Source organism: Oncorhynchus clarkii, chromosome 4, assembly GCF_045791955.1.
Source record: "Oncorhynchus clarkii lewisi isolate Uvic-CL-2024 chromosome 4, UVic_Ocla_1.0, whole genome shotgun sequence".
NCBI lineage: Eukaryota > Metazoa > Chordata > Actinopteri > Salmoniformes > Salmonidae > Oncorhynchus > Oncorhynchus clarkii.
This window is the reverse complement of record NC_092150.1, coordinates 20,602,103-20,628,886: the sequence shown is the minus strand read 5'-3', so window position 1 is coordinate 20,628,886 and position 26,784 is coordinate 20,602,103. Positions and strand designations below refer to the sequence as shown.

The 26,784-nt window shown below is 46.7% G+C and overlaps 1 protein-coding gene across 1 annotated transcript in view; it reads left to right on the top strand.

The window, feature by feature from the left end:
• The window catches only part of LOC139406575 (metalloprotease TIKI2-like), a 105,938-nt gene that overhangs the window by 39,101 nt on the left and 40,053 nt on the right, over positions 1 to 26,784 (top strand). The window contains exon 3 of the mRNA XM_071149306.1: positions 23,076 to 23,222. Within this exon, the coding sequence (XP_071005407.1) occupies positions 23,076 to 23,222 (147 nt within the window). The remainder of the gene's footprint in view (positions 1 to 23,075; positions 23,223 to 26,784) is intronic.

Here is a 26,784-nt window from a genome sequence, read left to right as displayed (position 1 = left end):
ATCTCCTCCTCTCCTCCATCTCCTCCTCTCCTCCATCCCCATCCCCTCCTCTCCTCCTCTCCTCCATCCCCATCTCCTCCATCCCCTCCTCTCCTCCATCACATCTCCTCCTCTCCTCCATCTCCATCTCCTCTCCTCCTCTCCTCCATCCCCATCTCCTCCATCTCCTCCTCTCCTCCATCACCATCTCCTCCTCTCCTCCATCTCCATCTCCTTCTCTCCTCCATCTCCTCCTCTCCTCCATCCCCTCCTCTCCATCTTCTCCTCTCCTCCATCCCCATCTCCTCCTCCATCTCCTCCATCTCCATTTCCTCCTCTCCTCCATCTCCTCCTCTCCTCCATCCCCATCTCATCCATCTCCTCCATCCCCATCTCCTCCTCTCATCCATCTCCATCTCCTCATGTCCTCCATCTCCTCCTCTCCTCCATCCCCATCTCCTCCTCTCCTCCATCCCCATCTCCTCCTCTCCTCCATCCCTATCTCCTCCATCTCCTCCTCTCCTCCATCCCCATCTCCTCCTCTCCTCCATCTCCATCTCCTCCTCTCCTCCATCTCATCCTCTCCTCCATCCCCATCTCCTCCTCTCCTCCATCCCCATCTCCTCTCCTCCTCTCCTCCTCTCCTCCATCTCCATCTCCTCCTCTCCTCCATCTCCTCCTCTCCTCCATCCCCATCTCCTCCTCTCCTCCATCTCCTCCATCTCCTCCATCACATCTCCTCCTCTCCTCCATCTCCATCTCCTTCTCTCCTCCATCTCCTCCTCTCCTCCATCCCCATCTCCTCCTCTCCTCCATCTCCTCCTCTCCTCCATTTCCTCCTCTCCTCCATCCCATCTCCTCCTCCATCTCTTCCTCTCCTCCATCACCATCTCCTCCTCTCCTCCATCTCCGTCTCCTCCTCTCCTCCATCTCCTCCTCTCCTCCATCCCCATCTCCATCTCTCCTCCACTGTTTACTACTCACATGCATGGTGTCATGCAGAATAACAGAAGTTTTGGGTTCTCTCTCTGCAGCCCTGTGTTGGTAACAGTAAAATGAGTCTCTCTGGTTGAAGGAGAGCGAGGGCTGTACACATGAGGTTCCCCCTGGAGACGGTGGTTTAGAGTGGGGCTCTATGGTAGTCTGTTGACTCATGGCTGTTCCTGGCCCCTCTCCATGGGCAACAGGCTGGCCTGAAATGAACCAGGATACAGAAGGGAGAAGGAGAGGAGATAGAGAGGGAGAGAGGGGGGATCAAGAGAGGCAGGAGAAGGAGGGAGAGGGGGGCAGTTCTCTCTCAACCTTTGGAGGTGAGTTATTGTCTCCTAAACATTCTGATGTGTGTTACCGTTGTTCAGTCAGAAAACTCTGCTTTGCCTTTACCACAAACATCGTTGTGTGTGTGTGTGTGTGTGTTTGGGTATGCATGTTTTTTATGTATGAAGTTGTGTGTTGTGTCTATGTGTTTTGTTAACTCGCATGGTTGTGGTGATTAGGGTACTTATTTGTGGGAGGATGCAGCAGTGTTGGAGCGCTGAATTCCCCATCCACCCCCCTCCCCTCCTCTCCCCTCCGCCCCCTCCCGTCCCGGCATTGTAAAAGGCCCCAGCATTTAATGTGAGCTCCAGCAAACATGGTTGTTTAACAGCTGTGGTCAACATGCCTGTGTGTACGGGGCACGGCTGTGTCATTAATGCTCTACTGACGGCCGGCGTGGAGCCACGACAACCACCGCCACACACCCGTGACCACTCTCAGCCTGGGACACACACACACATTCACAAAAGCATGTTGATGACACTCACACATGCATGCACAGTGTGACTGTCTTTACTCACAGTAAAGACAGTCACACACATTCATAGACTCACAGACTCTGGAGCTGGTCACAAACAACATCGGAATGGAACTCTGTGACAGATTTTGTTTCCCCGTGACCATGTGGCCATGTGTGCTGGACCCTGTACATAGTACAGATGGCTGATTCCTGATTCCACTCTGAAACCTCCCTCTCTCTGATGTAATACAGAAGCCTGGACTACAGTTTGTTAAATCAACTTCAAGGCTTAATTGTTTTGAAAAAAAAAATGTTCCCGGTATTTAAACAACAACCACCTAATAAAAGCCAATGTTCATAAAGAGGGACTTGGGCCCAGCAGGGAATGTGCTGAAATGGAGACGAGGAAGAGGGTTGGTAAAAACACACCACATCAGCAGTACAGAGTACATTACATACATCACACACACAGCCGTGTATTCTATACCCCAGAACAGTCATGTTCCCTTACAACAACACTGAAATAAAGTGTTTTAGAAATGGCGAGCGGCTTTGATGGGAAATGACTTCCTCTGTGGTGAGACCCTGGACTATTAGTTGGAGCAGTGTAAGAGAGAGCTGGCTGGAGGGGTGGTGGCTGGAGAGATCAGGCCCCGGGCCTGGCCCAGGCAGACAATCAGGCCCCGAGGCCAGCCCAGGCAGACAATAGGACCCATATCTGAGGAGAGATAGCATCAGGGTCTAGACAGGATCAGAGTGGGGTCCGGGAGATGAGAGTGAGAGGAGGGAGGATGTGTGTACCCAGAGGTGACACAGGAGCCAGAGGCACCATGGGAACCAGATGGAGTTGCCTATCAGCCCTTCTCAGGACCCAGAATGCAACAGTGAAGAATAGGACATACTGTGGTAGTACACACTGATTCACATGATACTAGCAGCTAGGGTTCATTGCTTCTATATAGCTGTATAGCTATATAGCTACAGGTCTACTGTAGCTTCAGCGATTCTGTATGGTCCAATAGGAAACCACACTACATATGTGCATGATCAAACCTACTCATATGTAGGCACACTTGAAAGCCTGTGTGTCCCTACTCCATCGGTACAACCCTGTGTGGTGCAGTAACACAATATCAATTTTCCACTGACCGCTGAGTTGTGTAACTCAATCCCTAAAGGACACCTCCCTCGTTACCGTTAGTAATTGACTATATGTTTCCTTACACTATCTCCACCCAGCCTCCCTTATAGCTCCCACATTGAGAGGCCTAATGTATGTATGATGCTGCACAGTGCAGAATCTGTGACTGGGTGATTGACTCTGACTGGCCTGGCTGCTCTGCTGTAGGGAACAGAACCCTCCTTTCCAGAGCAGGAAGGGAACGACTCATTGAATGCAATCAGCAGAAACTTGGCAGCCCAACTTTACTTTACTGTAGGTGTACTATTGTACACACAGAAGGGTCCATACCAGGTAACCCTACCCCAGAATCCCAGAACACTACCTTGAGGAGAACAGCTGTGAGACTTTACCAACAACAGCAATGGACGTGGTTGCATTCTGTAGTACCCAAATACTAGTCCAACCTCTGCTGTTTGTCCATTCATCCTCACTGTACTGTACTCTTCAATGAATGGTTTCAGAACAGAGAACTCTGCCCTACTACAGAGGAGTCCCAATCTTGCTTACATCGCCTGTCTTTCTGTGCTTTTCCCCCGGTTTGTTTGGACTGTAGACGTGGGGGATGATTAGCGGCCCATTTAAAGCCACAAACCTGTGATTTTGTTGGCCTCCCGACCACAGCTCCTCAGCTCTAGACCGCGTCTGCCCTTGCGCCTCAGTAGGCTTTGTGTTTACACTGCACCAATTCTTCCTGTCAAGAGCTTTTCTCAGCTTTGGTCCAAACAAAATGCTTTTCCAAATAGAAAGGGGTGATAAAACTATTACTAATCACAATCCTATCATCATCGTATTTTTGCATAGTGAGCAGTTTCTTCTCCGGGCCAGGGGGGTTCGCTTCCAGGCTGTGGGAGGTTATGAATGCGGAGAGGGAGGGGGTGTTTGGCTTGGGCAGGGGCGTCGCTATTTACCAAACTGTGGTTTTGTTGTGGGGAGCCAGGCAGACATCAGAGCTGATGTAGCTCATGTCTCAGGAGCAGAACAGAAGAAGAGCAGGGTAGAACAGTGTAGAACAGGGTGGAGAAGGGTAAAACATGGTAGACCAGGGTAGAACAGGGTAAAACAGGGTAGAGCTGGGTAAAACAGGGTAGAACAAGGGTGATCAGGGTACAACAGGGTAGAACAGGGTAGAGAAGGGTAAAACAGGGTAGAACAGGGTATAACAGGGTAGACGGGGTAGAACAGGGTAGACATGGTAGAACAGGGTAGACAGGGTAAAACAGGGTAGAACAGGGTAGAGCAGGGTAAAACAGGGTAGAACGGGGTAGAACAGGGTAGACAGGGTAGAGCGGGGTAGAGCAGGGTAGACAGGGTAGAACAGGGTAGACAGGGTAGAACAGGGTAGAGCAGGGTAGAATAGGGTAGAGCAGGGTAGACAGGGTAGAACAGGGTAGACAGGGTAAAACAGGGTAGAGCAGGGTAAAACAGGGTAGAACAGGGTAGAGATTCAAATGTTTCTTTAAAACGGTTCAAACTGCTCCTCTTTATTATACAACTACTCTTGTTTGAATAGTAGAGAGATTGATATTGTAATATAGGCACCGTAACAAGGCTGTTGTTTTTAGTTTAGAGTTGGGTAAAATAGGGTAGAGCAAGGGTGATCAGTGCAAAGCAGGGTAGAGCAGAGAAAAAAAGGCTAGAGCTGGGTGGAACAGGGTAAGGCGGGGTAGAACCGGGTAGACAGGGTAAAGCAGGGTAGACAGGGTATAGCAGGGTTAAAAAGGGGAGAGCAGGGTAGAGGGGTAGAGCAGGGTAGAGCAGGGTAGAAGGAGTAGAGCAGGGTAGAGCAGGGTAAAACAGGGTAGAGCTGGGTAGAGCAGAGTAAAACAGGGTAGAGCTGGGTAGAACAGGGTAGGGAAGGGTAAAACAGGATTGAACAGGGTAGAGCAGGGTAGAACAGGGTAGAGCAGGATAGATGGGGTAGAGCAGGGTAGACAGGGTAGAACAGGGTAGAGCAGGTTAAAACAGGGTAAAACAGTTTAGAGCTGGGTAAAACAGGGTTGAACAGGGTAGAGCAGGGTAGAGCAGAATAGATGGGGTAGAGCAGGGTAGAGCTGGGTAAAACAGGGTAGAGCAGGGTAGAACAAGATAGAGCAGGGTTGGGAAATGTTTATGCCCTTCTGTGATCATCACTTTTCCAAAGCCTGTATGCACCACCTCACCCAGATGTATACCCTCATACTGTACACTGACACAGCAGGCCAGACAGACAAAACAACAAACAGAACATGAGGTTCACTCACCCTCTCCCCATATCCACACGTACCACCAAACAGGGGAAGAAATCAAACTTCTCATAAATAAATGACAGAGAGATTACATAAACATTCTAAATCTTCTTGGACAAAGCTCAAGCAACACAACTCAGAGCCTAACTAAAGATTTATGAAATAATTAGAAGCTTATGAGAGCAGTAAAACGCCTCAGCTCTGATCTGACATCCAGCTCTGTTCTCACCAACAGCCAGCACTGCGCTGCAAGGGTGTCCACGACTCATTTTACCTTCTGACCAGACACCATTACCACCACTAACATACAGTACAGAAACCCCCTACGGCAAATCTCTATTATTCATAATCCTCTCTTACAGTATGTCCATAGGACCCCTTCTGTCCAAATAAGTTTTAATACACCAGTCAGACCCACAGAGTTATGACTGTGTTATTATCCTGAATGGGAGAGCCATCAGTGGTCACTGCCCAATGTGATTTACTCTACTCCCGTTGTTGCCATTTCAAACAGGCCTAAAGAGTCTGGAGAACACTCCAAGTGTCTCTCTTATAGTGGATCCTGGCTCAGACTTCTGTGTAGGTTGGGTATGGAGAGTATGGGGGGAGAGTACTATTCTGACTGGGTGTTGGAGAGGACAGTCTAAGGGGCTTGGGCTCTGCCTAGGCACTAGCTAAGGTGAATACAGGTTATGGTAAACATTGTATTTAGGCTAGGTGTAATAGAGCTGTTGATGCTACAGTAGGTTCAGGGTGTTGGGCATGAGGGACGAGTTGTGGACTAATTATATAGGGAGCCAGGGAGACTCTCTCTCTCTCTTTCTCTGGCTGGATAACTCACATGATACAACTATCTGTATCTCTTCATCTCTCTTTCTCTGGCTGGACAACTCTGTATCTCTTCATCTCTGTATCTCCCTTTCTCACTCTCTCCTCCCTACAATTCCCTTCTTTCTCAACTCTCCTTTCCTTCTCCCCCCTTTTTCTCATTCTCTTTTTTCTTCTCTCCCCTTGCTCTACCTCTCTCTCCTCTTTCTTCCTGTCATTTCTGTCTGTCTGGTTCTCTCTTCCTGCTGTTTCTCTCTCCCTCTGATCATTCTCCATCTGTCTCTCAGTATTTTTTAGTTTTTCTGTCCATCATGCAGGTTGGCTTGGCTTGGCTCCCTGTCTTGGATCGACGAGAGTGGTGAAGGTGGGGTTGTTGGGCGGGAAAGGTGTAGACAGGAAGTGGAAAGAGAAGGCTCAAGTGTACCGTTGTTACTGTAGATTAAAGATTAAAATGCTTCATACTGGCTGTTATTCACGCCTTCATCTGCTTTCAATTCACACTCCACTTCCAAGCTACTTTTGGACGGACCTCTGGAGAGACTGAGAGAGTGGGGGGGATAGAGAGACACAGAGAAAGAGAGGGGGACAGAGATATGGCAGGAGGTGACATGATGTCTTCCTCTGATCAGTGGAACCTGTGTGTGTGTGTGTGTGTGTATCCTAGGCCCAGGCCCAGTGAGGACAGGGCTGAACAGCAGGGTTCTCTGACCTGACAGGCTCCTCATTCCTGTGTAGCTAAACACCACACACACACACATCTTCATCAGATCTGCCATGTGTGTGTGTGTCTAGGTGGGTGGGGGGCTATGCATGGTAGGGGGCCACAGCAGTAAGAGGCAGACAAGAAAACCCACAAATATTTTCCGTCAGGGAAAATACAGTGTCTATTGAAGGTATTGGGGTTTGCGTGTATTGGGATTTGTGTGTTCCCTCTTCCACGCTCTGTCTCAGACAGCTTGTTCTCATTGGGGAGATGATTTCTTCTCTCTCTTCACGGATGTGCTGACAGAAGTTTTTCAAAATATAATATAATACATTGAAAATGACGGGGCAACGTGACCCTCAGGCATTGTGTGATTCCCCCTGAAACTCCCTGAAACTCCCTTATACACACACACACACACACACACACACACACACACACACACACACACACACACACACACACACACACAGATGAGCGTACACGCATACACATGCACACACAGGCCGGCCGGCAGGCACACACACACACACACACCGTCCCAGGGAACATACTGTACATGTGCTCGTTATTGCACATGTGCACTGACACAAGTGCACACAAGTACACACACTCACATACTGTCTCGATGTGTTTCTCTCACCGCCTTTAAGGCACGGCCTCTCTCCAGATTGCCTGTACTCCGTGAAATTTGACATTTCTCCTGTTGATTTGCCGTGAAATGGTGTGTTTGTCTGGGATTACGCTGCTTTAGTGTTTAGTGTTGGGGGAAGCCGTGACTGAGGGGAGCAGAGCCTGCCCTCTTCCGTTTTGCTACTGCTACGGTCAGACAGACACAGCACTGTACTCACACTGACCGCACCATAACACACATACACACACACATACACATTCTTACGCACGCACACAAACATTCTGATGCACGCACACACACACACATATGCACGCACATAATCTATAAAACGCACGCACGCACGCACACACACACACACACACACACACACACACACACACACACACACACACACACACACACACACACACACACACACACACACACACACAGTATTAACACAACAGAGTGGGGGCAGAAAGCAGGAAGGATGAAGAGTAGATGAAAGCAAAGTAAACAGGGTTCAGACAGACAGTGGTGGGAGGGAGAAGGCAACCAGTCAAAAGAAGAAGAAAGAGAGGAATGGGGGATGAAGAGAGAGGGTGAGTGATGTTGTTAATAACTGTGTGGAGGATCCAGGTCTGTCTGGATGGAGGGGTGAGGAGTGGAGAGGTGGGCTGGTGGAGGGCAGTGCAGGGCCAGCTGTGCTCCAGACTGGATCAGAGAGGGGGATGGAGGGATGGGGGGGGGGATTTCACTGGAAGTCAGATCCTGCTTTCCTGCTAACTATAAACACATGGCTTTCTCTCTCTCTTTATCTCTCTCTCTCTTCACTCTTACATTCCCTTTCTCCAGGACTCCCCCACCTCCTCTCTCATGGTCTTTCTTACAAATGGACACACATGCACTGCACACAGACATTAACTCATACATAATAGCCTTTCAATCATATTATTTTTATATGGAAATGCTGCAGTTATTTCAATGCTACGCCATGCCATAGTCCTGTACACTACCCAGGCAGTATGGAGCACATTGAGAGAGCTGCTTATCAGTCAGACCAGGGTCCTGTAACGCCAATCTGAACTGACACAGGCCCAAGATCAGATGTATGAGGCATGATGACCTCACTTAACACTTCATCTGAGCTCTGTGTGAGAGATGAGCTGTACCTGGCACTGGCACCAGACACACACACACAGCCCTGGTGACAGGAACCACTCAGGAAAACCTCAGAGGAATTCAGCCTGTAAAGGGACTGGTCCTACTCCCACACTGCTGCTCTAGCAGCCTGCCTTGCAACTCCCAGGATTCAGGGTCCACGACACAATTTATCTTCATACAGAGGATTAGGTGCTACTCTCATGTTTCAGCAGGACCTTAGCACGGGACTTTTCAGAAATACAAATCATTCTTAGGGAATTACACTGTCTAAAGCTATTAAATGAACCAAAGGCTGCGAGATAAGAGGGAAGTGGTCTGTGGGTTGGAGCTGTATGTTTTATACATGCAGGAGTCTCCCTGGTCTTGCTGACTATGGAATGAAACCCACTCATATGGTTCGGATAGAATCACACATCTTAATTGGGGCAGATAAATCCGATTCAATAAGATCTTTCCCTAGGATAAGAGGAGCTATCTTTAGAATGTGTATGGATCAGTGTGCTCCCAGTACAGCATTGCATGTAAGCTGTGGGCTAGTAGCTTAGACAGGTCAAGTGTTTATGTGACCTAACCACAGTACCGCTCTCTTCCTCTGCTCCTTTCTCTACACCTCCGCTTACCTCAGCCACCAGCAGTACTGAAAGGGAGTAAGATTGAGCACTATTTCACCCCTTTCTCTCTTTCTTCTTTCATTCCAATCTCTCTTTCTCTTTTCTCACACCATTCCTGGGTATTCATGGTGAAGAGGCAGCTGCTCAGCAGCTCAAACGATACTTTATTATTTTCTGAATTTTCAGGCTGGCAGGAAAGTACAGATGAATGGCGTTGTATTGGGGCTGCCAAGTCAAACAGCGGGGTTTGTTTGTGGACAAGTGTAAAGAGAGCAGGGCCGATCCCCCCACAGGTTCTTATTAACTGGACTAGGGGGGCCGGGGAGAGGGGCTGTGGAGCCTAGGCCTGAGTTTGGACTGGGAGAAAGAGGGGGACTGAAGGAGGGGAAGGAACGGAGGCTAGGAGACGGAGAGTTTGCTTGAGGGAGGAGGTCAGAAAGGAGGGATAACAGAGAAGGATGATGAGATTTGTCCCCCGCCAGGCTGAAAGGGTCCTGCAGTGTTCAGCTCCGAGACCCTGGTTCAGGAGGGAGAGGGGGAGGAGAGGGAAGAAAGGGAGGCTTTCTGTAGATGCTGGGAGCACCAAGTTGCTGCCACTGGGATTGTCCCCTGGTAATCCCCAGATTTCCTGGGCTGAGAGAGAGAGAGAGAGAGAGAGAAGAAGAGAGATAGAAAGTCAAATCCGGAAAGGCTGGCTGACCGGAAAGATTGTCGAAAAATGTATAGAAGGGACAAAAGTTTTAGCTGGTATGTATGGTATGGCTGTGTGTGTGTGTGTGTGTGTGTGTGTGTGTGTGTGTGTGTGTGTGTGTGTGTGTGTGTGTGTGTGTGTGTGTGTGTGTGTGTGTGTGTGTCTACATAGGGTACTAACCAGGGTAAAGACTGTGTAAGGGACCCGGCTGTTGCTATTGTCAGATGCTATCAGTTGAAAGCATTGCTTACCTTCAAATAAGTACACGTAACACAAAAGAGGTGCCAAGGGGTTGTCAAAATATTTAGCCAATTCTTGGAAGTTGGACATTTTTTTGTTTTCATGTTGGTTTTATAGCACTGACAGGTTACAGGGTTACCTAAAAAATGATCAGGTATGAGGGCTACTGTTGAAGACAACGGTGAAGCTACCAGAGAATGTACAGACAACTTTGTGTGTCACAATCTTCATTTCCTACTGTAATGTATTCAAGGTGTTTCCGACTAAACGTAAAAGATCAGACGACAGTGGTTTTGAAAGAGCCACAATAACTTGCTCAGTATGACAAACAAGCATCAAGCAGAGATGATAAAGACAGGAAGTGAAAAGAGGAAATGTAGACTTTTCAGACTTTGTTTTACTGTGTTTGTCTTGTGATCAGCCAGGAGTCTGTGGGAGTTTAGGGGATTGTGCCCCGGTGTCTTTTCAAAGGCAGCGATGCACAGGTTTTCTTCCACATCCAGACACGCACCCACCAACACGCACCCACACACACCCACACGCACAAGTCCTATAGTATCTGCCGTAGTTGAACCACTCAGGAGGATGTGTGTATGATGAGATGTCTGGATCCTGGTTTCCCAACCCTAGCTAACCCTGGATGTTATTACAGCCACACTCACCCCCAGAGTCTCAGGACACTCTGAACCCGATCCCCTTTGGGCTAAGCCCCATTCCTTCCCAGAGGAGCCCAGCCGAGCATGTTCCTGGGTCAGGGTGCTGGGTCTGCTGGTGAAACACAACCACCTCTATGAGCTCCCAGAGCGAGGCAGGCAGTGGAGAGGAACAATGCCTGAAGCTGTTTCTCTATGTATCCTTGATCAGTGGTGATTAAATATCTGAGAGCAGACTTCTCAGATCCTTCTCAGATCTCTTGTCTGATGCTGGTAGGTCTCTCCATGCTTGTCATACCTCCTTAGACCCACGGCCCACTTCCACTAACGATGCCCCTTACCCTGCCCACTTCGACAGAGGAGAAACCTACGTCTGCCTAACACATGCTTCCATTATGACCTGCCCTTATTTGTTTTACATTATCTCCCTCTCTCATTTATTTTGTTCCGTCTATGTACTTTGAGAGGGTAGAAGGGTGCCTCATTCCTCAGCCTCAGTGGAGAAAAAAAGAGATATACTGTGTGTGTGTGTGTGTGTGTGTGTATATATATATATATATATATATATATATATATATAGAGAGAGAGAGAGAGAGAGAGAGAGAGAGAGAGAGAGGGAGGGGAAGAGAGATTGTAATTACAACCCATATTTGTTTATTTATTTTCGCTTTTGTACTTTATTCGCATCGTTACAACACTGTATATAGACATAATATGACATTTGAAATGTCTTTATTCTTTTGGAACTTCTGTGAGTGTAATGTTTACTGTACATTTTTATAGTTTATTTCACTTTTGTTTCTTATCTACTTCACTTGCTTTGGCAATGTTAACATATGTTTCTCATGCCAATAAAGCCCTTGAATAAAATTTTGAGAGAGAGAGAGAGAATAAAGAGTTAACAAACCAATAGTTTTTTAAGTGAAAGAGAGAGAAAGAGAAAAAAAGAGTTAGGTAGGAAAGGAAGTGAGGGAGGAAATGGAGTGAGGTAGGAAAGGAAGTGAGGTAGATGACATGAGCGAGCTGTCCAACACCTTGTCAGAAGCACCTACTCATTACATCTTATAACAGCATAAAAGTCTTAGGCGTAAAACCAGGAACACAAATTCTAACAAACAGACAGGGTTTAATACACTTCAAGGTCAATTGCTTCTATGTACACGTGTTGATAAATGGCCGTTTTTCTGCACCTTCTCTCGTTTTTTTCTCTTGCTCTTTCTTTCCACTGATCACATATTAAATGTTGGAATTCTTCACTGGCGTTCCAACACTGTCAGCATGGTGCTCTTTCCAGCTTTGTTCTTTATGCAATCTTTACTTAATTAGGATCTCATGAATGTGTTGTGATGAGTAACCTGTGTGAAGTAAAGTGTGGTATTAAATTCCATGAGATCATCACGTCACCCTCCACCTTTGTGAAGTGCTGTGATGGCCTATGTCAGGCCTCTGTGGTCTAGCCTGTTTCAGCCTTTCCCTTAGGCAGAGAGAGACACTTCATCTAAAGGACAGCCACTCTGTCCGTCAACATACACACTCACACACGCACGCACACACTCACACACCTACACACTCATTCAACACATCAAAGTGCAGGCGCTATGGCAAGAGCACAGAGATGTGCAGTCTCCACAGTGTGAGAACAATATTGACTTACCAGACCACTCACAGCCCTCCTCTCTCTCCCTCTCTCCCTCTCTCTCTCTCTCTCTCCTCCCTCATTCCCTCTTCCTCCACCAGGTCCAAAGTGTCTGGTGCAGTTAGCTGTGTTTAAGGAAACTCCCAGCAGTCCAAAGGGGCTGGCAGGTTGAGTTGTGCCAGCTCATACCCCACCCCGCACCCAGCCCTCTCTCTGCCCAGGGCCTGCTCTGGTGTTGCTCTTGGCAGCCGTAGAAAGCCCTGGGCGGGCAGAGAGCCATGTGGGTCAAGGTCTTGGGCAATGCCAATGCGCATCTGTGCCCCAGACCGCCAGCCAGAGGAAAAATGAAAACAATAAAGCAAGCACGCGATATAGAAATAAATATGTGAGGGATTGTCATTATGGAGCAGGCAGGGGGTCCTGGAATTTCCTGGTGAGGTATGAGGTGTGCGGGGGAATGAAAGCATATTTGCGGTTATTAGTGCTGAGCGATTAACCAACATTTCAGGGGGGTTTCGGTTATTAAACAACTAATTGACCAATGATGGTTCAATTACTTGAATTCCATTTAGTTAGTTCTTTTTTTGTGAACCCCACGCAACGGTTCTCTAGGGAGAAATCAAATCATTCAGGATAGAAATCAAGTCAAGAACAATGTGGGACGCTGGGCTGAAGGGAGTTGTAGTTTTCAGTACGCAAATATTCAACCTAGTTCAGCCCAGAATTGTGGTAGTTGATTAAAATCAAATCAAATGTTATTGGTCATGTACACTTGATTAGTAGATGTTATTGGTCATGTACACTTGATTAGTAGATGTTATTGGTCATGTACACTTGATTAGTAGATGTTATTGCAGGTTCTAGTTCCGACAGTGCAGTAATATCTAACAAATGACACAACATATACCCAATACACACAAATCTAAGTAGGAATGAATTAAGACTATATACATATGGACGAGTGATGTCAGAGCGGAACGGACTAAGATACACTAGAATAGTATAGAATATAGTGTATACATATGAGATGAGTAATGCCAGATATGTCAACATTATTAAGTGACTAATACCTTAGAATAGTATAGAATATAGTGTATACATATGAGATGACTAATGCCAGATATGTCAACATTATTAAGTGACTAATACCTTAGAATAGTATAGAATATAGTATATACATATGAGATGAGTAATGCCAGATATGTAAACATTATTAAGTGACTATGATACCATAGAAAAGTATAGAATACAGTATATACATATGAGATGAGTAATGCCAGATATGTAAACATTATTAAGTGACTAATACCTTACAATAGTATAGAATATAGTATATACATATGAGATGAGTAATGCCAGATATGTAAACATTATTAAGTGACTAAGATACCGTAGAAAAGTATAGAATACAGTATATACATATGAGATTAATAATGTTTAAATGTCTGGCATTACTCAAGGGACTAGTGTTCCATTTATTAAAGTGGCCAGTGATTTATAGTCAATGCCTATTGGCAGCAGCCTTTAATGTGCTAGTGATGGCTGTTTAACAGTCTGATGGCCTTGAGGTAGAAGCTGTTTTTCAGTCTCTCGATCACAGCTTTGATGCACCTGTACTGACCTCGCCTTCTGGATGATAGCGGGGTGAACAGGCAGTGGCTCGGGTGGTTGATGTCTTTGATGATAAGCTAATATAATGACCACAATCCATTGCGCCTGTTCTTTCCGGCTACGTAAGGCGTAAAAGTGTGAGAGAGGAATGTACACAACAATGAAGGATAGAGACAGTTTGTGAAAGTATGCTTCATCTACTTTGAAGAACTAGTACAATTATTTAGTCAGACAGCTCTCCAGCACACTTAGGCAGGCTAGCTTAATAGGATGACTAAAGACAGTACAGTATGGGGAGCACACAGAGATGGCTGGCTGGCTGCGACTGTCTGAACAGAGATTTATGTTGACTAAGGAATTAAAAATAATAAAGTAATCAAATAAAAACTAAGTAATATACACAACTATTTTATTATTTCATAGTAATTTCCTATTTTTCTATTCTATTGTCTACCCAATGTGGACATGACAGCAGTGTTCTTCATTAGTGCTGGCTGTCGGCCAAATAGCCAGTTACAAACATTTTCAGCCTGCTACATTTTCCACTTTTCATGTAGTTTCAATTCGCTAGTACGCCGAGCCCTCTCCCGCTAAAATAAACGATATGCATCTTCTAGCGATTTATGGAGGTGGCTAGCGACTGGAACGAGCTGCAACAAACACTCAAACTGGACAGTTTTATCTTAATCTCTTCATTCAAAGACTCAATCATGGACACACTTACTGACAGTTGTGACTGCTTTGTGTGATGTATTCTCCACTTCCTTCTTTCCCTTTGTGATGTTGTCTGTGCCCAATAATGTTTGTACCATCTTTTGTACTGCTACCATGTTGTGTTGATACAGTACCATGTTGTTGTTATGTTGTGTTGCTACAATGTTGTGTTGTCACGTGTTGCTGCCTTGCTATGTTGTTGTCTTATGTCTCTCTTTATGTAGTGTTGTGTTGTCTCTCTTGTTGTGATGTGTTTTGTCCTATATTTATATTGTATTTATTTTACATTTTTATCCCAGGCCCCCGCCACCACAGGAGGCCTTTTGCCTTTTGGTAGGTCGTCATTGTAAATAAGAATTTGTTCTTAACTGACTTGCCTAGTTAAATAAAGGTTCAATCAAATTGATAGGATAGGTGCCTGTCAGTCACAAAGTAAGCAATGACAGGGCGAAGTGAGAGATTTCAATCTCGCCAAAATTGTTTCTATGGGCTTATTTTGGACCAAAACTTGTAAGATTCCCATTGTTAGGGCAGAGACATGAGTATCTCTTCATTATATACAGATCTCTAGTTGCAGTCAAATTTCTTTACACGGAGGAGGGAGAGAGAGCATGATGTGGTAACGATGAGTCAAAATCCAATAGCCTAATTATTGTTTACAGACTCATTTTTTTTGCGTATCCCTTTGCCATTCATAAATCATGCAACATGGTTCTACGTCATACCTTTCAGGTCGTCAGTGCAGTTGAAAGTATGGATTATATCCCTCGCGCTTCGCGCAGGTCCAGTAATAATAGCAGCAAAGTCATGCCGGTGACGTGACACTGTGGGAGGACACCCCCCACCCCACAGTTCATATGTCAGACCACCGTCTCTTATTTCTTCTCGCAAAGTTAGCTTAGCTGTATTGCGCAAGTTCACTGATTCGCTGCTCCCATTTTTCGGATTGCACCTTCCCGTGTCCCGGTAGGGTAAGCTAAACTCTAGTGGGAGTTGTGCATACTGTCAGTCTGTCAACCATAGCCTGTGACCTGTGGGTCAGAGCACGAAATTCACCCTCCAAGGCTGTGTGACGGCTCTCCCCTACCTATCCCTTTTATCGGAGGATATCAAGCCTCCTTGTCTTGTGCTGCCACCGTACTCCGGTGCTAACCTTGTTGACCTATCCTCCACTGCTGTGCTCATTATCGAGGCCACCAGGCACTAGTCGTCCTTTGACTGTTTAAAACGTGAACGGGTCACTTCTCTAGATAATCGCATCTAGGAAGGTTGTTAGTCTAGCCAGCTATGACACGTGAGATTTGGATTTCCTCCCCTAGTCATCCCTCTCTCCTGGTATTACTGGCATGCTACAAGCTAGCTAGCTAGCTAGCTAGTTTACCAACTCCACCTAACTGCCACTGTGTGTTGTCAGCTTGACTTACCAAACAACGCCCATTCGTGCGTGTTTCGCATAAATAAACCCACGTTTAAACATGATATTGCTCCTGCTCCAGCCCTGTGGTCCTAGCTAGCCTCACCCGCGGGTGCTGTACAACTCCCGCCAGATTATTGTAACTCTCTACCTTTACTGTGTATTGTGTTAGCTGTTGTAATACAGTCTCCGGTTACTATTATATTAGTTAATTTGACTTAATCAATATTGCATAAGAAATATTTTATATTTATATCATATCATTTTTTTCTTCACATTGAGCTGAGAGAACACCACATCACCATGATGCTGGGCATGCATAGCTGCTCCTCTTGTGGAGCTGAACTACAAGCAGAAAATGGTCTTTAGCTGTGCCCTGCCTGCCTTGGCATTGTCCACCTGCGTGAGTCCCTTACTGATGCCTGAATTTACTGCGCCATCCTGCCTGTGAAGGTGAGGGAAGTGCGGCTAGCCAGAGTTGAGGGTCTTCTAGCGCTCCCTTCAGCATTGGGGACGGAACAGAGGACTCAGATAGCCATGAGGATGACCTGCTCTCCACTCGGGCATACAACCGGCACTTTAGTGACCAGGATGATGACACGTCCAACATGGCGAAGGAGGTGCCAACCAGTGTTGTGGACCCATTTAGTCTCAATGCTGAAGATGGGTCAGAAGAAAGCTCTGCATCACTACTTGCTGTCCTGCCACAGCCCCTGCAGCTATCCTTTAGCGAAGCTGGGCTGACACATGGGCTCTCACTCACCACAGCAAGGATAGTAGGATGCTATCTGCAATGCCAAACAACATGGGCTGGACCACATGCCTAAGGTGGATGAATACATAGAAGAGCCAATGTTCTCTCCAGACCTGAAGCATGATGCCCGCTGCCCCAGACGTGCAGGGCCACAGATGAGCTACTGTCATGGGCCTACGACACAACGGATCGCATTGCGATCTCTCTCTCAGTGCTCATGCTAGCACAGAACAGGATGCAACAGCCAGAGCACACAGACCTGGACCTCTGCAACCTGAATGACACATCTCTTCAAGTGTTTGCTAGGCAGACTGATGTCCACCCTAGTTGTGACTCATTGCCAGTTCTGGCTTGCCCAAACCCCAATGTCTGATGACTCCAAATGGATGCTGAGAAAGCTCCCAGTGGTCCCCGGTCTGCTCTTCGGCCCACGGAAGTGGGCCTAAACGTAGAAAACAGCTGAGTCAGGCTACACCGCTGTGGAACCCACAGCCCAGAAACCAGGCATCACAGAGTTAGGGCAGAGGGAGGCCTGACTCACCCTCAACAACAAGATTCCATCTCCCCTGGAGAAGGCTTCCGTCCAGGTCTGGATCTAAAGCAGCTTTTCCCAAAGCAGGTTTTCCCAAAGGTTCTCCCGTTTCTCATGTCACATGTTCTCCGGACCGTAGCCGCAGGGGAATAGTTCATGTCCCTGGACTTAAAGGACGCTTACTTTCACATTCCTGTGTTACCGGATCACAGACATTTTCTGCGGTTTTCTGCGGCATACCATAGCCTCTCCCTGGCTCCTCAAGTCTTCACAAGATACATGACCACAACCCTGAGCTCCCGCCACCTACAGGGGATCAAGAACCTTCCTTACCTCGATGACTGGCCCGAGGGCACAGCGCTGATCCATGTCACCACACTTTTACCGTGAACAATGAAAAGAGCAACTTCACACAAAGCCCAAAGGTCACCTTTATTGGCAAGACTCTGACCTGCAAGAACGACAGACAGTTTACCTAGCCTGAATCACTTTCTGCTGGTTTTCAAACACAAACATGTCCTGATACGATCACAGTACATCTACAGTGTTCCACGTTAACTATTAAGGTTGGATTGAGATCAATATAGTCCCTCCAGGTAGCCAAACTACTCCTGACATGGGCCCTACCACGTCTGGCCTCCCTACGAGGCATTCATCTCCCAGGCAAGGTGACTGAGGTGGCAGACTTCTTGTCTCGAAAGAAACAACCCCCGGGGGAATGGAGACTTCACCCGCAAGTAGGGTTGAAGATATGGCAGCACATGTGGTCATGTTCCCCTCAGAGCAAACATTCCACTGCCCCCTCTGGTTCTTGCTGGCAGAGTCCAAGAGCCCTCCTGGGCATGTATGCCTTAGCCCACACGTGGCCCGAGGACCTACTGTATGCTTTCCCTCTGACCCCCCTGATCTTAGCAATGCTACACAGGGTCTCTCAGGCTTAGCACAGGCTGCTGCTTGTAGCCCCCAGATGGCCCAGATGGCAGCTCCCTCACAGACAGGACCTGCTCTCACTGCAGGATATGGCATCCCAGCCCAAACCAACTACAGCTATGGGTGTGGCCCCTGAAGAGCCCGACCCTCTCTGCTGCGATTCTGCTATTATCGAGATGTTACAGAATGCCAGACCCCCATCATCCAGGATGATGTATGCTGGTTGCTGTAAGCTGTTTATCGAATTATGCTCTACACGGGCTGAGGAACCGGTGTCCTGCTCTGTACCCATTGGACTCTGGTTGCTCTGCCTCTACCTTGAAGGTGTATGCCTCAGCCATATCGGCTAACCATTTAGGCAGCGATGGAAAATCGGCAAGACGGTGTCCACCGTCTGCATCCCCTCAGAGGTGTCCTCGCGTCATCCTGGGATCTGACACTAGTTTCGAAGGCTTTGACAAACCCTCCCTACCGAGCATACGGAGGAGCCGGACATAAAATGGTTCTCTCTGGAAACAGCTTTCCTCTTAGCTATTTCATCAGCGAAACGTGTGAGTGAGCTCCACACGCTCTCTATGAGTCCTGTCTGCCTGTCTGCCTAGCTGTGACCTTATGGCCCAATCCAGCCTTTTTGCCTAAGGTTTTATCACCCCTTCACATCAATCAAGCCATCGAGCTGGCCTACTGCCCCCCTCCTCTCCAGAATGCGGAGGAGGACGAGCGAGCAAATCTTCTGTGTCCAGTCAGTTCTCTCAAAGGCTACATGCAAGCCTCGGAGCAGTACAGGAAGACAGACCAGTTGTTTCTGTGCTTCAATTGTAAATCAAAAGGCCTTGCATTGTCCAAGCAGTGGCTTTCACACTGGATGTCATCACTCAGGCCTACAAGGGTGTAGGGCTCCCTGTCCTAGAAGGTGTGATATGTCACTCAACCAGAAGTGTAGCCACATCCTGGACTGCACTGAGAGGCATCCCCCTGAATGAGATATGCGCAACTGCTACCTGGTCGTCGCCCTGCATATTCTCAATATTTTTAAGGGTCAACGTCACATCCTGCCACACCATGGGGTCTGCCATTCTTCCAGTGGCACAGGTGCAATAATCAGAGGTTAGTAGTGCAATTCCTTGCGACCTTGTTGGTATGACTCATCCATACTTTCACCGCACTGACGTTCTGAAAGGTATGAAGTAGAGCGGAAGTTCCGAATGTAACTATGGTTCTACGAATACCTGGTAGACCGTCAGTACTTTCCTGTCACTCGGAATCTTTGGGCGAGAAAATTCTCTGAGTGCGTGGTCTGATGTATTGTTTTATATGGGGGCACATCCTCCGATGCTGTCACGTCACTAGCATGACTTTCTTGTTATTGTTACTCAAACTACGCGGAGAATCCATGCTTTCAACCATATTGACAGTCTTCAGGAATTAGTAGAGCCATAGTTACATTAGTAACTTCTGTTATATGTCCATTGTATTGCATTGTCAGTCAGTAAGTATAGCCTACCAAATCGTATTGTTGAGAGAGTCCTTAATTTGGCTCCCTAATTTGCATAGGCTACTGGGAGGCCTAAGCTTATTGGTGATTATCTGAAGATAAATTATAAAAACATTTGATGAAGATGGTGAATCATCACAGCAGGAACAATATTTGGTATTTTTATATTTGGTATGTTATTAGGATCCCCATTAGCTGTTGCAAAAGCAGCAGCTACTCTTCCTGGGGTCCACACAAAACATGAAACATAACACAGAATGACATAATACAGAACATCATTAGACAAGAACAGCTCAAGGACAGAACTACATACATTTTTAAAAAGGCACACGTAGCTTACATATCAACGCATACATACAAACTATCCACGTCAAATAGGGGAGAGGCATTGTGTCGTGAGGTGTTGCTTTATCTGTTTTTTAAACCAGGTTTGCTGTTTATTTGAGCAATATCAGATGGAAGGAAGTTCCATGCAATACAGGCTCTATATAATACTGAACATTTTCTTGAATTTGTTCTGGATTTGGGGACTATGAAAAGACCCCTGGTGGCATGTCTGGTGGGGTAAGTGTGTGTGTCAGAGCTGTGTATAAGTTGACTATGCAAACAATTTGGGATTTTCAACACATTAATGTTTCTTATAAAAAGAAGAAGTGATGCAGTCTCCTCAACTCTTAGCCAAGAGAGACTGGCATGCATAGTATTTATATCAGCCCTCTGATTACAATGAAGAGCAAAACGTGCCGCTATGTTCTGGGCCAGCTGCAGCTTAACTAGGTCTTTCCTTGCAGCACTGGACCACACGACTGGACAATAATCAAGATTAGTCTAAACTAGAGCCTGCAGAATTAGCTTTTTTTAGTGTGGTGTCAAAAAATCAGAGCATCTCTTTATTACGGACAGAACTCTCGCCATCTTTACAACCATTGAATCTATATGTTTTGACCATGACAGTTTACAATCTAAGGTAACGCCAAGTAATTCAGTCTCCTCAACTTGTTCAACAGGCACACCATTCATTACCAGATTCAGCTGAGGTCTAGCACTTAAGGAATGATTTGCACCAAATACAATGTTCATAGTTTTAGAGATGTTCAGGACCAGTTTATTACTGGCCACCCATTCCAAAACAGACTGAAACTCTTTGTTAAGGGTTTCAGTGACTTCGGTTGCTGATGCGTATATGGTTGAATCATCAGCATACATGGACACACATGCTTTGTTTAATGCCAGTGGCAGGTCACTGGTAAAAATGGAAAAGAGTAGAGGGCCTCATTCTGGTCCAAATATGATAATTAGGGCCCTCACGGAATAAGGCATTAAAACGGAATTCAACAATATTCAAAAACGTGTTGTCCTTAGTAGGGAATCAACTAAATGTTTCTATTAAAAAAAGTTTGATTTTGAGAGCGAAAACCTGAAAATTTTGTAAAAAATGGAAACCAAGACAATATCCAAAACAGCAAAAAAAATACACTGAATTCATAAATTTTCAGTCATTTAAATTGTAAAGTAATGTCTTTCTACACAATACCACAACAAATGTTTTCAATCTGGGTGGTAAATTTTGCAGTGTATTTCAGATGGAATCTAAGCATTAGTATATACCACCAAAATAGAGCTCCTTGGGCCTGGCTGGCTGGCTGGCTACTATTTATATTTGGCTGGCTACTCAATGTACTGGAAAACACTGTGACAGAGACAATGGAATATTTTCAATGTTTTGGCAATTGAATGTTCAATATTTGGGCTTTGGAATTTCCATTAAAAAGCTCTAAAATCATTTTAATGTCATTATTTCACAATGCATTCAATGTTTAAAAAAAACGAAATTACTCAGCACTAACCGTTAAGGCCGCAGGGTTGATCAAGGCCCATTTTGGGATTACCGCTTTGGCAGGATGACAGCACGGCGCTGGGCCCTTGGCTGAAAATAGACTGTGAAACACGTCTAATAAAATAAATAAGATTGCTCACCGCTCTCTGTGCAGTGAGAAAGGCTGGGTGAGGTCCTGGGGTTGCTTGCATGCAATGGGGAATATGAGAAGAGGTTAAAGAGTGGACTGAGGGAGGGAAGAAGGGAGGGAGCAAGAGGGAAAGAGAGGCATCCATGCTGTCAGCTCTCTAGTGTTGTCTCCCCTCATTAGAACAGAGGCACACTACTAAGGCACCGCCTGGAAGACTGGTTAGCAAATACAATGACCTCAGACTACACAAGAGAGAGAGATAGAGAGAGAGAGAGAGAGAGAGAGAGAGAGAGAGAGAGAGAGAGAGAGAGAGAGAGAAATTCTCAAGCACAATTAAGAAAGCAGAGAGTCACAAGATTTAGCTTAGAACTAGGTTGTGCTCAGCTCATTGTTAAGGTAACAAAAAGTTTAAGCAACATTCAAAAAGACAATAAAATAAGGCATTTATGAGTTCAATAAGTGATTGCAAAAACATAACATCATTTTGTGAATTATTACATATAACCAGTGTGTTGACTTAGGGTAGATCAGTTGTGCAGCTGTAGTCCTTAAGCTTACACACAAATCATGCGGTTGGGATGTCGACCATCAGTATTTACGGTATAGCCATCACTTTCCTTTACTAACCCTGGTGGAGGCAATTAGGTTTAGGAGTTACCAGCGGTGATGTAACATGCAGTCATACGTACGTAATCAAGGGTGCAAATCAACTGACCGCATCACCATAGGACATGAATGTGTTCGTGGGCGGAATGTGAGACGGTGTGAAACTCAATCTACTGTACTCTGAGTAAACCACTCTGTTCCTCACGCCCTCCACCTAGCGCTCCTGTCAGAACACTTAGCCCTGATTGACAGCTGGCTGGGGCCTGCCAGGCCAGTCAGAGGCGGCCGTGGGATTGAGGGGGCGGGAGCTGGGAGTGTTAACCACTGGTGTCTGGGACAGCTGCAGTGTCGCAGCTCCCGCTGGCTGCTGCACGCCATAAATTCTCTCTAAAGAGGGTTTACTTTTTATTTTAATGGGGGCTGTAAATTTATGGTGCTGAGGCCCTGAGAGAGCTATTTTTAAAGGGACAGTCTTCCTCTTTTCCATTCTCCCTTATTTTTCCCTGAGAGAGGAGAAGTGGAGAAAATGGAGCTCTGCCATGCCTCTTGTGGTCTGTTTTAGCCAGTCTGCACATGATGGACAACGTTAGGAAACTAATGGAAAGAAACTTCTATAAACTATCCATCATACAATTCCACTACAGTATGCCTGTGTTAGTGTGAGCCACAACAAAATGAGACTTTAACAGTGTGCTGTTATGCTGTCATTGTTCACACTGCCAAGTCCCTAACAGTTCCTCCCTCTGCAGGTGCTGTTTGCCCTGAACCAGACCCTGCTGCAGCATGAGAGTGTAAGAGCAGGCAGTCTGCAGGTTTCCTACACCACCGAGGACCTCATCACACACTACAACTGTGGAGACCTCAGCTCCATCATCTTCAACCACGACACCTCACAGGTACATCCACCATTGCTGGAAGACGGAAAGGGGCTAAAGCCATGTTATTCCATCCTGGTCCTGAAGATTCAGGCTTTTGTTTCTACCCAGCACTAACATACCCAATTGAACTAACAATAAAGCCCAGACTTAGAGGAGTGACTTACTATGACCACACACACTATAGTCGTCACACACCATGTACTATAAATCCTGTATTGACATACCAATTATGGTATGGTCATATTTCAACATTCATGAACACTGTACCATTATGTATGTTGTCAGACTGATGGCACACACATGATTATCTGTGATCACGACATCAGCAACGTCTAATTAGGATCATTTCAGCATATTACATCACTTTACCTTCACAGGTGTATTATTACGGCCAGACAAATGATAGAATAAGACATTCTCTTCTGTATCCTTGGCCCCTAAAGACCATGTCTCCTACAGTTGTCTCCTGAGTCCCTCCGCTAAATCAGACCAGTGAGCCTGGGGTCTTTATCTAATAATAACACATTAACATTCCATACCACATGCTATAACCATCTAATGGTTGATGGCGGTGCCTGGCTGTGCTGATCTATGGCAGGCCTTATGAACTTTCTACCGGAGTAGCAGGTGTTCCCTGATAAATGGACAGTAATCCCCAGCCCCATGCTCTCCCAACTCAGTCTTCATCTACTGGGGGCCTGATGGGCCGCAGGCGGGAGAGGTTAATGGATTTCAACACGGAGGGCCCTACTCATTCCTCCGCCTCAGCCGTAGCAGAGCAGGCCAATCCACCAGAGGGTGTAGAGCAATTAGGACGTTCAAAGAGAGAATGCAGACGGAGGCCCTGGCCAGGGCTGCAACCAGGAGTGAGGAAGGGAGGAAATGTTTCCCTGTCATTTCACATTTCCTGAGCGGTCAGGATAGACTGCAGCTAATGGGCTTTCCTGTGATAAGTTATCTGCATGTGGTTCACCCCCTCCTCCAACTGGCCACCTCTTTCTTCTCTGTTTTCATTAAACGCTCTAGCGGTCCTCATTCATCAGAGAACCAATGGGGCTCCCCCCTATTTCCCCCCCCCCATCCTCTCTGCTTCTCCTTCTCTAGCCTAGACACTCACACTCCAGTCCCACAGGACCCACCAGTCCTAGAGAGAGAGAGAGAAATAGAGAGTGAGAGACCGAAAGAGAGAGAGAGAGACAGAGAGAGAGACAGAGAGAGAGACAGAGAGCGAGACAGAGAGAATATAACAAGAAAGAGAGAGATTGAAAGAGGAAAGAGAGAGAAAGAGCAAAATTGAGAAAGAAGAGAGTCACAAGAGAGGCGGGGGGGTATGAGGGAAAAATATATTTAGAAAGAGGAAGGAGAGTTGTAAAGATACATGATATAGGAGAGATCAGAGCTGTATCAAAAAGTAAATATGGTTAATGTCCTCGGTTACACACAATGTCATATACACCAATAATCATGTGTTTAACCACATTACTACGTGCCATGAAAACCAGATCTTGAGAGAGAGTAGACAGATTGATAGAGAGAGAGACTTTGACTTTGTCTTTCTTTAATGAAACTTTCTAATTTCATTTAAAACTCACCACCTTAAAAATAAAACACCTACATATATCCTGTACTGCATACATGTACCATACTCACCTTTCCATCTACCACATGATACCACATGATACATCACAATTCTCCAAAAACACACCACTTCTACAACCGTATATACAAAACATCTTCCTCCAGCTATACAGACAGCCCCCCCAACACACCACATCTCCTGAAACATCTCCACACTTTTTATCATTCTATAGAAGGCAAACTCAACCCTAAGGCGCGCAGAGACCATCCCATTAAACAATAGTAAATGGTCTGTTATCCCACCCACCTTTGACCCTGTTCCTCCTTGTTAGCCAAATAGACAACTTCGCCTGAGCAAACAGAAAATGCAACAAAACACATTTGGCCTTCTACTTATTAAAGTACTTGTACCCCATTATAAACATCCCAACAGTAAAAACCACCCCCAACCTCTCACACAGTCATTCCAACAGAGACATTAATGGCATTAACCTGGTACACACAAATCACAGTTTATTTTATTACACAGAAAGGACACCCCTGCCCGACTCCCGGTTCAACCCGTGCCAACCAGCTGTTAGAGGCCAGGGCTCCATGAAGAACCCTCCACTGGAGGTCCCCTGACCTCTTTGGTACTGGGGGTTTGGAGAGCCCCCTCCATCTAAAACCCACCATACTCTCCGCCCCACATTCACTCCTGTTAGGCTCCTAATGTTCATAACCTTAACACAGAGGTTGTAGAGGGCTTTACCTCCCACCCCTTCAAACTCCCCCAGGCTCGGAGTGTTCAAATCTAACAAGTCCTCCAGTCACCTGCAGTGGCGGGAACATTGGTGGCCCCTCCCCCTTTGGCCGCTCAAACACCCCCTTACCGGCTCAGACAGTGCCTCCTGGACCTCCTCCAGGATTCTCTCCAGCAGCCTAAGAGATGTTATTCCTGTTTGTTGTGCCAAGACTTCCGGGGTTTTCCACCCCTCCTCTCCCAGCAGTCACAGGTCTCCTAGCCTTTGTAAACCCACTGACATCAGTTGCCTCTGCAGGGTGGCCGACTGAACCGATCTCAAAGGGATGGCTGGGTTGTGGAAAATAGGCTCCTCCCACACCCACAGCCCAGGCTCCACACCCCCTTCTCGTGTGGGCCTTAGCAGCTGCCAGGCCCTCAGCACTGCAGAGTAAAAATCTGAGAGATCTGCTGTACTCAGCCTCTCCAGCTACATGAGGAACAGCTGCCGGTCCAACCCTAATCCGCCAGCTTTCCTCAGCAGTGCGCATGCTGGTTCCCTCCAGCCGACATCAGTGTGGTTCAGCAGTCTCTGCACCGCCTTTAGCTGGAAAGCAGCCACCCTGCTCTCCAGTTCCACCAAGCCCTGTCCTCCTTCGTGGACGGTCATGTATAACACTTCCACCCTCAGCCAGTGATGGCCCGACCAGAAAAAGTCCACCAGCTTGCGTTGCAGTTCTGTGAGCAGACCGGCGGGGGGGTTGAGGACAGCCAGTTTATTCCACAGGGAAGATGCCACCAGGTTGTTGATTATCAGCATCCTCCCTCTATATGACACTTGGGACAGGAGCCACCTCCACCTGGCCAGTCTTGACACCACTGCCTGTAACAGACCCTCCCAGTTCTTCCTGACCCACTTCTCCCAGCCCAGGTACACCCCCAACACTTTAAGCCCTTCACAACCCCACTACAAACCCCCTGGAAGCAGAGGAGGGGCCTTATCCCCCCATGCCCCACATAACAGAGCCAGTTTACCTTATCTGATGAAGCTCCCTCGTACACCTTCAGACTGGTCGCTAGTGCCTGCATATCCTGACCATCACAGAAACGTCATCTGCATATGCTGACACTGCTGTGCCTGTCACCACATCCATGCCTGTCCAGCACACTCCCTGCAGTCTCTTGCGTAGCAGTCCCCAAAAAGTCTCAATGGCTAGTGTATATAACGGCCAAGATAAAGGGCATCCTTGTCTAAGGCCCTTCCTCACCCAGACTGGCCTA